Here is a 13,715-nt window from a genome sequence, read left to right as displayed (position 1 = left end):
ATTCACAAAGGCTTATACGAGTGGTTGGTAATGCCGTTTGGCTTATCCAATGCTCCGAGTACTTTTATGCGAGTCATGAATCAAGTTCTTCGCCCTTTCATTGGAAAGTTTGTGGTTGTTTACTTCGATGATATACTTATATATAGCATTAGTCACGAGTTACATCTACAACATTTGATAGAAGTGCTTTCAGCCTTAAGAGCAGCAAGTTTATACACAGCAGTAAACAAGTGTATTTTCTTGACAGAGAAAGTATTATTTTTGGGATATATGGTGTCGAAAGATGGTATATCTGTTGACCAATCAAAAGTGGATGCTATTCAAGATTGGCCTCCGCCAACTACTTTATCCACTACCAGAAGTTTCCATGGATTGGCCTCTTTTTATAGGCGATTCATTCCTCATTTCAGTACTATTATGGCACAAATCACGGATTGCATGAAAGGAGGATAATTCTCTTGGACAGAGGCAGCTACTAAGGCATTCAAGATTATCAAAGAAAAGTTGATTACTGCCCTAATACTTGCTCTACTAGATTTTTCGCTCACTTTTTAGGTATATTGTGATGCTTCTAAGGTCAGCATTGGAGCTGTTCTTAGCCAACAGGGTAAGCCTATAGCTTATTTTAGTAAGAAGTTAAATGGAGCAAAGGCACACTACAACACTTATGACGTGGAATTTTACGCAGTAGTCCAAGCATTAAAACATTGGCGACATTATCTAATTCATAAAGACTTTGTTTTATACACTGACCATGCTGCGTTAAAATACCTCAATAGTCAAGACAAGCTCTCTCACAGACATGCCACATGGATAACATTCCTTCAATAATTTACTTTTGTGGTGAAGCATACCTCTCGTGAATCCAACCGGGTAGCAGATGCACTTAGTCGATGGACTTCTTTATTGACACAGATGCATAATCAAGTTCTCGGATTTGACACATTTCGAGAGTTATATGCTTATAATCCTTTCTTTGCTCCGATATTAAAAGACGTTGTTGCAGGGTTTCGCTCAGATTATCATGTACATGACAAATTCCTTTTCAAGAGTAATCAGTTGTGTGTTCCTGACTCAAGTTTAAGATTGAAAATCATTGCAGAGTTACATAACGAAGGGCACATGGGTCGTGACAAAACTCTGGCTCTAATAGCCAACATTTATTTTTGGCCTACTATGAGGCGTGAAATCTATCACTATGTCGAGACGTGTCGCATTTGTCAAGTTTTGAAGGGCGCAGCAACTAATGCTGGGTTATATATGTCACTGCTGATTCCAATACAACCTTGGGCTGACATTAGCATGGATTTTGTTTTGGGATTACCCCGCACTCAGAGGGGTATGGATTCAATATTTGTTGTTGTTGATCGATTCTCGAAAATGGTTCACTTCATTGCTTGCAAGAAGACTACAGACGCTTTGACTGTTGCTCGCCTATTCTTCAAAGAAGTCTATATGTTGCATGGTTTACCAAGTTCTATAGTATCTGACTGGGATACACGATTTCTTAGCCATTTTTGGAAGACATTATGGAAGTTGACTAACACTCGCCTGAATTTTAGTAGTGCTTACCACCCACAAACAGATGGTCAAACTGAAGTTGTCAACCGCTCTTTAAGAAACCATCTACGTAGTCTAGTTGGCGATAACTTGAAGATGTGGGATCAAAAGTTATATCAAGTCGAGTTTACTTATAACCGTGCAGTTAAGCGTAGTACTGGTTTAAGCCCTTTTCAGGTGAATTACGGATATAATCCACGAGCTCCCATCGACTTGGCTCCAGTTCCAAATTTAGTTCACAAAAGCGGTAAAGCAAAAGACTTTATTGAGCAGCTTCAAAAGATTCATGAAACTACGCAAGAGTCTTTGAAGCAGACGACCAAAGGTTATAAAATTATGGCAGACAAAAAACATCGAGCTTTGGAATTTCAAGTGGGAGATTTTGTTTGGGTTGTCCTAACTAAAGATAGATTCTCAGTTGGTGAGTACAACAAGCTTTCTGCTAGGAAAATCGGCCCTTTGGAGATTATAGAGAAGATAAATCCTAATGCCTACATATTAAAGCTTCCTAGTCATATCCGCACTGCAGATGTATTTAATGTTAAGCATCTTATTCCTTACAGAGGTGATCATGATGAAGATGTTGTTGCTGACAATCCAAATTCGAGGGCGAATTCTCTCCACCCGGGGGGGAATGATGAAGAGTAGGAATCTATATTATACTAGGATTAGTTTCCTTATTAACTAAAGTTTAAGACTTTTAAATTCCTTTCTAATTTAGAATTTTGTTTCCCTTTCAATTTAGGATTTTGTTTTTACTTCATGAATTATGATAATTACTACTACTATAAATAGCTCCCTCTTGTAGCCTTTGAAGGTAGAATTTTGAGTTCAATAATATTTCAATTTTCAAATCTCTTTGTGAGTATTTGAACAGTTAATTCTTGGTATTCTGCGGAATCAACGAGTCTTAATCCCTAAATTCACGGTATTATTTTGAATCAACGTGAATTTAGTTGTTCTTTTGTTCCGGTATTCTCTAGAATCAACGGAATATTTTGAACATTAAACTTCCGCTGCATCAGATATTTGATGCATAAAAAATAGATGTTATATGATAAAATTCCTTTGAGGAAAGATGGCTAAGAAAAGAGTGGTGTAGGATTAATATCTTCATGTTTGAATGGCCTAAATATGGCCTCTATTTATAGGTATACTTGTGTCCCTCTATTTAGGTTGTCATCTTTCATGATAACTTTTTATTCGTGGTCATTGGATGAATGTTTGATTTTAATCAATTTCTAGATTGAACCATCGCCATTTTAAATAAAATGTCGCCATCAAGTGTGTATCTTCAAATTAATGAAATGCCACCATGAAAATATGTATCCTTAATTGAAAGATATTTCTTCTCGAAAACATAATTAATTGGACATGTCTTTACTATTTATTTAGAAAATTATTCCAACATACTCAAAACTTTAGTTTATTAAACTAGATATCTTTCTGTTTCTATCCATATGTTTATTGTTAAAAAACTCATTATATATTAATTATAATAATTTTTTGAATTTGGAAAGCTGATGCTAGAAAATTATGATTTCCAACAACAGTTCTCATTTTTATAATTTATTTCGTAACTCAAATGACTTTTGAAAATTTTGGGATATATATACATTAAAAATAACAAAGTTGGGTCGCCACAATCCTGAAGATCATTTTCCAGACTTGCGAAGGTTGATATTGAAGTCAATTTGAGTTACTTTTTCATCACTAAATGCCTTATAAATTCTTATTCTCATTCCTTATTGTTTCCTCTAATCATCAAAACTTAAATTACTCTTTTTGAACGTGTGACTAAAGTTATGAATTTTTTAATCAATAGACCTCTATTTATATTATCACTGGATAGTTTTGACTTTTTTGTGGAAAATAAGTTTCTGGGAATGTTTTTGAACTCTAATTACTTTTGTGAAATTGTATATTGAATGACAACATGTTCATAGTAGCTATTTGTAATATCCATGATTTTTCCAAATATTTGTAACTTGTTAAAAAATCAACTATTATAAGCTGTATTAGGAAATATGTGTCCTTTTTCAATAAGGATTTCCTAGGGTATTTTTCTCTTTAGTAGAATTCTTATTTAAGGAATAAGTAATTTCTCCTTTTGAACATAACTTATCCTATAAGAAATAATCACTATATATAGGAAAGTTGAGTCTACTTGTTTGTATAATAGAGCAATTAGTTCTTTACAAGTAGACAGTTTCTAGTGTGAGAGAAATGATAGGTCTATTGAAAGATAAGATGTTATTGTGGTTTTGTGTGTAGGAAAAAATATTAGAGTGATTACAATAATTTTTCACATAGTGAATTGATGATGCTAGCTTTAGTCGTATCCCTTTAGCAGTTTTTAATACAATGTCCCCTCCAAGGCCTTTAGTTAAGTAGTCCTTTAAAATTTAGCCTGATCTCACAAAGTCAATTGTGATTACTTCATCTTTAAGCAATTTTCTCACATAACTATGTCTTAGACCTACTCCATCTTTAAGCAGTTGTCTCATATAACTATGTCTAAGACCAATATGCCTAGACTTTCCACATAAATTCTTATATTATGTGATTGGTTTTATCCTTCATCTATTTTTTGTTTATTATTTTTTTTTGGTAAAATCTTGGGCAAGATTAAAATTCCCCAATAAGTGGTATCAGAGCTAAAGATTGTTCTGCAAAGTAATAATGTTTGCATATAAAATTTCAAACCCTAAAAAGATTGAGATTTAATTGGAAGCGATTAGACTTAAACTTGAAGACAAGGACAACTTCTTACAAGCATTTATTGCCTACTTAAATATATGGGAAGGAGACTATAGATCTTGAAGAAGTTACTATTACTTTACTTTCAAAAGAAAGAATGTTGAGTGATAGAAGTAATGAAGTTTCTAATGATTCGACATTGCAATTGGTAATTGGAAGAAAAATAACTTCAAGAAGAAAGGAATTTGTTGGGTGTCAGGATAATCAAGACCTTAAAAGGGATTGTCAGAAAGTAAATAGAGCAAATTTGGCAAGTTGCTCCAAGTCAATAAATGAAGATACTAATAGTATAGTTAGCGAAAAGTCTCTCATCATTGTGGAAGACAACGTTTTCCTGTAATGGATGACTAAGAAATCTTCATGTCAAGCCTTTAGTGCCATGAAAAGGATGTGTTACTGCTAGAGGTCCATAAGATTTGCACACAAGGTATGGTTTGGCATTTATGCAAGTTCTATGGTGGAATTTTTATATCGATGGCCATGGACTCTCAAGGAAGCCAAACATCAGAGTGGGTATTGTTTTAGCAAGATATTCGACATGTGCCGAATAGGTGTACTCTAGATAAGGTGGAGTATGATGATTCTCAATATAGAGAATTATGCCTGCTAGATAGCAGAGAAGATTTTACCTATGGTGAAGTGATTCTCATAAGCCCTATGTGAGTGTGGTTTTAGTGAAGTAAAGAAGATAGAGATGACATGGTTGTTTGGATACATAGTAGATCACGTTTTATCGCCTAATTGGAAAAATCTTGCTAAGGTGGAAATTTTTAAAAAATATGTCTCTTTTTTAATAATGATTTCCTAGGATATTTTACTCTTCAGCAGGATTCTTATTTAATGAATAAGTAATATCTCCTTTGGATTTGATTTATTCAAGGAGGAATACAGGTAGAATAAGAAAATGAATATTTCTCCTATAAGAAACAGTCGTATACAAGTTAAATTCACTTATTTGTATAACACATCAATCATTTCTCTAAAAGTAAATAGTTTCTATCTGAAAAAAACAGTAGATTTATTGAGAGATTTGGTGCAATTGGGGATTTGGGTGTGAGAAAAAAATACTAGAGTAATTATAATAATTTTTCACATAGTAAAATTTTTCTCTTGTCGTCCTTGGCGGCTGTGGTTTCCTTCAGTATAGGAGTTTTTCACGTAAATTCTTATGTTGTGTGATTAGTTTTATTTTCTATCTTTTTTTTATTTATTATTTGTTCGATAGTTTTGCTTGCAAAATCGATGGGCGATATTAAAATCCCCTAACAGGATGGTCGGGTGTAGTTTAGTAAATTGATATGCGTAAGTAAGAGATTATGGTTTGAGGATGTTATGTTTCCTATCAAGGTCATAATTGAATATAATATTGATAAAAATCTTGTTTTGATAATTACGGGCCAAGAGTAAACTCATGTGGTTGGAGTTATTATTGATTGCTTCAGATTGAGGTAAGTGAATTCATGCATAATGTTTATTATAAGTATATATGTAAGTATTAATGAAAAGAATAATGTTGTTCAAATGGATTGGCATTTATGATTTTGAAATAATTTTACCATTATAGTTTATGATAATAATTTATATTTTGGTTAAAAGAATTCAAAATGTTTTCTTAGATTTGTTTTAAAAAAGACTTTAAAATAGTTGTCTTTCCTTTATTTGTTTTCCTTCAAAGTATTTGTAAAGTTTTGGTAATTAAATGTCTTTTAAGAGCATTTTATTGATCGATTATTGAATGATTGATATTAAAAAATTGAAAACCACATTTAAGGTTTTAGCTTATTATCCGTAGTTACCACTACTGATACGACTGAACAATTAGCTGTATTATACACTCCTATTAATGAATATTGTGGGGTACAATACCTGATTGAATCACTGGCCGGATCACTGAGAGTAAAGGTGACACTATGTGGCATGAGCAAATGAACGAATGAAAGGTTTCATCGATAAATGATTTCTTAAATGATTTATTGAAAATTATTATTACATTATGACTTAACTGATTGTGAATTTTACCATACATATATAATAGATTATACAATGATTACTAGTTTTTAAGTTATGGTACTTCATAAATGATTATTATGTACTGTATCGTTTTTAGTAACCTTATGAATGAGTTTGTTTATTAAGTTGATGACTCACCCTTGTCTCTATGTGCTTTTGGGTTTAGAGAAAATGATTTGTTAGCTGAAAACTTTGACGTTTTCCTGATGATTAAATTGTTGCTACTTTGCTATTGTTTTATTTATTGTTTTAGAGACTATCTTTTGACTATGGAAATTATTGATTGATTTGGGATAGCAATAAGGCTAACATTATGAGGTTTTATTCCAAATTGCTCTTCAGATAATTGGGCGAATTTGGGATGTTACAGTGTTCCTGTTTTTCAAAAAATATTTGAGTAATATTTGATTTAAAAGTATTTGTATCATGTTCGAACACTATTTGTATCAGCTCGCATTTTAATTATCAGAGCCAACACGTAACGAATTAGATTCTCCAGCCATAATATATGTAACAATGTATCCAATGTTTCAACATTAATATAGTTAAAATCCTTAATTGATGAGGGTTAAAAGAAAGAGCTAGAAACCAATGATTGCCACATTCAAATCATATATACAAGAATCAAGATGAAAAATTAATGTATTAATAGAAATTCAACGATTCCCAAATAATTCAATTATTGTTGGTCATGATCACTACTTGAGCTCATGTGATCTGAAGCAGAAGCTAAGTGGTACTCTGGACGAAAGAACAACCATAATACCGGCCAGTGTTTCACTAGTAAATTTCCACGGGACACTGTTTCATTGGGTTCTCTTCCTCCAATGCCCTAAAATGTTCCTTCAGAAGGCATGTGATCAACCCACTTGTAATTGTGTCCCCTCAGTTTTGTCTATGTGCCAAAACTTTTGCGGGCAGCGGAGGGAGAGACCCCGAAAAAGTGGATCAATTGAATCATCCTGGATTTGTTCAATCAAGTGGTTGATCAATCATCAAAAGAGTTTGTGACTAGGCTGATGAATGATGTACATAGTGTTGATTGATTAAGAGGCCCCAGGTGAGGATGGTGAGAATTGCAGAAACAGGTTGGAAAGAGTGAAATTTTTCCCTGCAAAATTTAACCACATATACATCAATATTTCTTGGACTAATTTATCAGAGTCAACCAACATTTCATAATGCAAAGTAACATGTATAAAATAATAAAATTCCAATTTTACAGAGACAAAAGTTTAAGTATGAAAAAAATTAACAAACCTCTCGTTCAGTTTTGAGCGGCATTCTGGTGCTGAGTTCAGGATGATCGTTTGCAGCATTTGTTCTTTGTTTCCCTTTGCTCATTTGTTGGCACATGATTCTAAGTTGGCAGCAATGAAATCAGTCATGGTCATAGATTTCAGCAATGAAATCAATATCCAACACTTTAGCTTCGGCCAGGTTCATGTCACTTGTGTGCCGTCCTCCAAACGCAATGTCATCTGAATTCACCTGAATTTACAAGCATATTAAATTGAAATTTGAACTTAATTTAGAAACAATTATGAAAAACTATATCAACCATTGTCATTCTAACGCAATTACCTTTGGGAGAATGCTTTCGAATGTAACAAAGAAGCCAAGAACACCCTAGACCACGAGACTCATCAACTGCTCAGATAAGCCAAACAGACTGCTATCTGAGGCCTTTCAACAGTAACTGGGTTAATCATTTTTCTGCAGACACTTCGAAATTTATTGAGAAAGCAAATGAATCACAAAGCCATATCAGTATCAATTTATCAAAAAACAACAACAGTCATAAAGCAGTCATTAAAGTAAGAAATCAAATCTTCTTCTCACCTCAAGTTGGTCACATCACAAGAACCATGCATACCACAAACAACCACAGCCGCAGTGATCAGTTGCCATCCTGTGAAAGATTAATTCATATAATTAACGAGTAAACTTGAAATGATACACAAATAACAATCTGATAAGTGTTTGTTTGTATACTCCCAATAGAAATCAGATTAATATATTTGTAGATTGTAACAATTTCTAAAAGTAATAGTCAACTAGGAATGGTTGAATCAAGTGATTTATCATCATCAAAACAATATGTGACTAGGTTGCTTTCTAGTACTATAATCTATAGAAACTTGAAATTTCCTGCCTTGAGACCTGACAGTACAGTTGTTGCGCTGCAAGCTCTTGTTGACTCGATGCTTCAACAACTTAATAGAGTCAGAAAGTCCAGAAAGCAGAGAAATTAAAATTGTTCAAAAATTGAAGAGATAAAAGATTATGCAATAAACAAACCTCTCCTTCAGCTTTGAGCTGGCATCCTGTGCTGAAAGCATTATGTTAGATTCTGAAAAATGAAAAAATGACACACTTCCCATAAAGCAACTGGGACTAAATCTTCAGCTTTGACGTCATAAAAAATCCATGGAAGGTGTCCTGATAAGTTTTTGATGCCCTGCAGGCAACAAAAATTTCAAAAATATGTGATCACTACAAATGTGAGACGAATGTTTTTATTGAAGAAAACAAGTGCTGCTACATTTCAATAGTATGGAGGAAATTAAACCAACTGCAGTGCATTTCTATTGAGCTCGCGAGTGTTGAAGTTCAGGTAATGCTGAAATCTCCAGCTGAATTTGACTAGTTCAAAGAGAGGGAAAAAAAAAGAAAAAAATCTGAGTACAAGCACCCCAGTAGAATTAAAACTGTTACTTTGAAGCAAACAGAGACCATTTGACTAACTCACATGTCCTTGGAATGGTCAGGTTTGCAAATGTTTTAGGCAGAACTGGTATTGTTAATCTTTCATACTGGCTACACCATCCAACTTAAACACAACCTGCCACGCACCAGCCTAAAGTCTGAACAATACTCGTATTGTGCATATATTAAGCATCGCAGAAGAAATTCTTAATTGCATCTTAATCAATCGATGAACATTTAAAATACCAAGTCTAAACCATGTATTCTAACTTGCAGGAGCTTCAAAGAAAGCAGATTGCCTATATCTCATTTGGTATGCGCCTTTTATATTGTTCCTCAGAAAATCGCTGGCAACAAAATAGCTATTGAGATAAAACAAGAAGTGATAGCTCGGTGAGTGAAATAGTTGTAGATTTTCATCGCGCAAAATTTGATTTCTACTTGGTAACTATACAGACAAACCTCACCTCTAGCCATCAGATGATGTGATGAAGCTAGCGGCAGCCTATTTGAGTAACTCAGGATTGGGTTCATCTGAATTTACCAGCAAATTGAATTGGATTTTGATATTAATTTAGAAGCAGCTAATCAAAATTAACGACAACCCAGTTCATTTTAACAAAATTACCGTGCGCTTCCCTATTCATCAGCCGCCTGGATCATAGAGAAAGCAAAAATACATTAGTCCGTGCACGATAATACCCATTGATTGTATTAGATAAATGCACAAACTGTGCAGTCATTGGACACTTCAACATTGTTGGCCATAGCAGCATGCAAATATAAACATAGTTAGGAGAGCCAACAAGATTAATAGCTCTTTTGGGAGTGTGGTGGGGTAACTGGGCTGCCAAAGCCTAGTTACTAAAGTATTTGGTAACACTTGTAACTAGAATTTGATAGCTTAGTAAATTTTTTTTTTTTAACTTCTACTCCACAGCTGTAGCTTTTATTTCACAGCAGCTACAGCTTAAAAGCTACAACACCTCACTTCCAAACACACCCTAAATAACAAATCAAAACATTCATCATAGACAGGCAGTCAGAAATTAACCTTGCCATTAATGTAAAGAATCCAGGCCCTCTTTCATAAATTTGGATGTCAGGAATGTGAGAGATCTTCGACCGATCCTTTTTGAAATGTTCTTCTAAAACACGACAACGATTAATCCTTAATGTCTTCAGTGTTGAGCTCTGAAGAAGTTGGTCTGGCAGTGACTTCAACTTATGACAACCGTAAATGGACAAGGAATTTATTTGGGGCATTATTGTGATATCTTCTTTTCTAAAATCCCAGTCTTCCCATTCTTGCAGACCCGAAAATTCGAGTTCTTTTAATTTAGGAAAGGCAATATTATTAACTGATGAAGATGAAGGCGCACCATGATCACCATTGGCTATTCCTAAGGATTCATCACCCACTCTTTCCACGCTCGTCATATCCTTTATGAGGAGTATTTCAAGGGAAGGCAATTTTCCTAAAGGAGGCATAATCTCACACGTTGGGCAATTTAAGAGTCTTAACTTCTTCAGCATGTTTAATGAAGCCATCCAATTAGTGGATAACATCATCTTCCTTCCTCTAAAGCCTGCTATTTCTAATGACTCTAGATTCGGAGGTGGCCATAAGGCCTCACAAATTGCTTCATGTTTTGCTGCATTTTCATTGCTTATCGCCTCTGGCCATCTTTTGACAGCTTTATCTATATCTTTAAACCTTAAAATCAAACGAACGAGATTCTTCTTTTTCTCAAGATGTGCATTTTTAACCTCATCAACATCTGCCACATTCCCCAACCCTCGAACTTTAAGAGACCCTCTTAAGTGATTCAAATGTCTGAGACCTTCAAGCTTACATGCTTCACTACCATATCTGCCTCCACCACTTGCAACAACAAACTCACTCAATGTGCGAAGACTAGTTAATTTCTCTATTCGTTTTGGCATGTATTCTAAAAGATCCTCAGTAAATATTAAATGCCTCAAATTGATTAACTTTCCTATTCCCTGAGGAAATCTTTTGAAATGGGAAGAATTTTCAAGCTCTAAGGTTTGCAAATTTAACAACTCGCAACATTTTTCAGGTAAATCCCCAACCAGATTCAATTTAAGATATCTTAAATGTATCAGTTTTTCAACCCCGTTAAGAATTTCATTGGTTTGATCTTCTTCCAACTCCCAATTATCCGTTCCCTCTATTCTCAATGCCCTTAAGCAAGTCAGTTGATCAAATATTCCTTTTAGGACCGGTAACATGGCATCTAGATTTGGAATCCAATAAAATAAAATTAGGCTACGTAACTTGATGGCATTAAATATTGAAACAAGAGATGGAGCCTCGTAGCCGAGCACTAACATTAAATGACGAAGTTTCTCCTGACAAGTATTAATCAACAACATCGGCTCTTCAACACCTTCAACTTCTACTGCAGCACATTCCTTTTTATTGAGAAATAGTGCAAAATCGTGCACTATATCATGCATTTTACATCTTTTTACATCTTTTTACAATACCTTCTTCATCTCTTTGAAACTCTTGGAAGAGAGATCTCGTGGCTATGTAATCAAAATATCCCCCAGCAATAATCTCCATCTCCATATTTTCTTTTTGCCCAATATAACCTTGAGCCATCCATAATTTAACCAATTCATCTTTCTGTAGAGTGTAGTCTTTTGGAAAAGATAGCACAAAATGTGAAACAACGTTTTATTGTGGGTGGCAAATCATTATAACTTAATAGTAAAGGGGCCAAAAGACCTTTTTCAAATTCTTCTAGTTGCCACATCTGACTATCTAATATACTTTGCTACTCTTCTCTATTTCTTTTAAACCGCAATAGACTCCCAAGAGTTTTGGCAGCAAGTGGCAAGCCCTTACACTTGCCTACAATTTTTCTACTAATTTCTTCTAATTTTTCACATTCAGAAAGGGGTCTATTGGCAAAAGCAAATCTTTTGAACAATGACAAGCACTCTTGTTCAGACAGTTCCTTGATGGAGATAACATCAGCTGACTCCATCATATGAGCAACTGTCTCTTTACGAGTGGTAACTAAAATTTTACTTCCATGAAGTCCATTCATTAGAGAATAACGAAATGGTTCCCACTTATTATAATCTTCTGTCCACACATCATCTAAGACGAGAAGAAATCTTTTTCCTGAAATAGATTCATGTATGTGTTTTATAAGTGAATTGAATTCACCTAAATCACGGACAGAACCTCCTAAATCTTCAACGATTGCTTTTGCAATCCTAAACTCATCAAAAGGATCTGACACACATACCCATATTCTTTTTTCAAAACTATCAATCACATCTTTATCATTGTAGGCAAATTGAGCAAGGGTAGTTTTGCCAATCCCACCCATCCCTACCAGAGAGATGATTTGGACGGCATTGTGTTGTTCACTACTCTCACACAGCAACCTGCTTTTAAGAATATTCTTTTCCTCATCCCGACCACGTACTTCAGACACAATAATTAAGGAAGTACTTTGTATTCTCTCAGATTTCTCGGTAGTACTTCTAATGACATTAAAATTAAACATATCTTTCTGTCTGGCAATATCATCCAAATTTTCGTTTATTTCTTTTATCTTCTGAGCAATATCCCGACGCAAGAAGACTTGTTTGACACCAATGCAAGGGGAGACCAAGAAGGAACATACCGGCTTCTTAGGAGCAGGAGCCTGATCAATTCGCAATTTGAGCCTGGCAGTGATCCACTCATCCAACGCATCCTCCATGTCGTAGGATGCCTCTTTGAGCTGATCCAACCAGAGTCTGACACTTTTCTCCTTCACTTGCCTTTGCTCTGCATCATTCAGCACAGCTTGAATAGCTCGAAGATTGCTGGTGAGCTTTTTGACTTGTTTCTTAACACCGATAACAAGCCTGACCTGTTGTTTTGCCTCTTCATAAGAGATTGAAATCAGCTGCTCCAAGAGAGGGGACACAATTGCATCAACCATTGTGAATTCTGAGTTTAATTAGGTGGAATTATTTGTTTGTGTTTATGTTGTGAAATTAAATGCTACCAAGACCATGGTTCCAGTTCTTCATATACTAGTTAATTAACGAATATTTCACGTGATACGCAAAGTGAAAATTTAAAAAAGAAAGAAAAGTCTGTAAAGTAATTGATATAACTAGAATTGGTATACATGGGCGCAGGCTTTAAAACAAAGCTAAGAATTTTAATTCGGTTGATACCAAACGTACGTCGTCGTAAATCAATTCGCTTGTGCTAGGTTTACTGAATTTATTTGGATTCGCATAGCACTTAGCTTTTTTGATTGACAGTGTATCATTGATTTTCTGTTGGACAATTTATTTGTTTAGAATTTCCGGTAAAATATGGGTAGTTTCTATGGAAAATTACGCTAACAATATGTAAATGAAAATTAACAATTATATGTTCCAAAGAAATTTCTATTAGGAACCATTCCTTCTTTTCTATGCAAAAAATTTGCACACAGTGTAAGTGCTATAAATCAACAATGTTGGGATCATATAAAATCTCTAATTCTATTAATTAAAAGAGAATTAACTAATTGATAAATTAATAATTTATTAATGGAATTTTATGATTTCCCCTTACTGAAATCAATACAGGAAAAAAGATACCTACATCATTAAGGTTTGGAAAAATGATCAAGTAGATATCTAAGCTT

The 13,715-nt window shown here is 34.3% G+C and overlaps 2 protein-coding genes and 1 long non-coding RNA gene across 3 annotated transcripts; all 3 read right to left on the bottom strand.

Moving 5' to 3' along the window:
* Positions 1-6,962: 6,962 nt before the first annotated feature.
* LOC107176477 (uncharacterized) lies at positions 6,963-9,188 on the bottom strand. The gene is made up of 3 exons (XR_008050635.1): positions 7,915-9,188; positions 7,591-7,821; positions 6,963-7,441 (listed from the first exon to the last, which is right to left on the bottom strand). It is a non-coding gene; the product is annotated as an uncharacterized LOC107176477 (long non-coding RNA).
* An 838-nt stretch (positions 9,189-10,026) lies between these two features.
* LOC107176400 (putative disease resistance protein At3g14460) lies at positions 10,027-11,523 on the bottom strand. The gene has a single exon (XM_015528849.3). The coding sequence runs from the start codon at positions 11,521-11,523 to the stop codon at positions 10,027-10,029; it is 1,497 nt and encodes a 498-aa protein (XP_015384335.3).
* Positions 11,524-11,846: 323 nt separating this feature from the next.
* On the bottom strand, positions 11,847-13,013 carry LOC107176401 (putative disease resistance protein RGA3). The gene has a single exon (XM_015528850.3). It carries the CDS (start codon positions 13,011-13,013, stop codon positions 11,847-11,849), a length of 1,167 nt encoding a protein of 388 aa, XP_015384336.1.
* Positions 13,014-13,715: the final 702 nt, after the last annotated feature.

This window comes from Citrus sinensis, chromosome 7 (assembly GCF_022201045.2).
Source record: "Citrus sinensis cultivar Valencia sweet orange chromosome 7, DVS_A1.0, whole genome shotgun sequence".
NCBI lineage: Eukaryota > Viridiplantae > Streptophyta > Magnoliopsida > Sapindales > Rutaceae > Citrus > Citrus sinensis.
This window is presented reverse-complemented; position numbering and strand designations above follow the sequence as displayed.

Coding starts and splice junctions, on each gene's coding strand:
- LOC107176400 (XM_015528849.3), bottom strand. CDS start 11,523: ATGCATGATATAGTGCACGATTTTGCACTATTTCTCAATAAAAAGGAA.
- LOC107176401 (XM_015528850.3), bottom strand. CDS start 13,013: ATGGTTGATGCAATTGTGTCCCCTCTCTTGGAGCAGCTGATTTCAATC.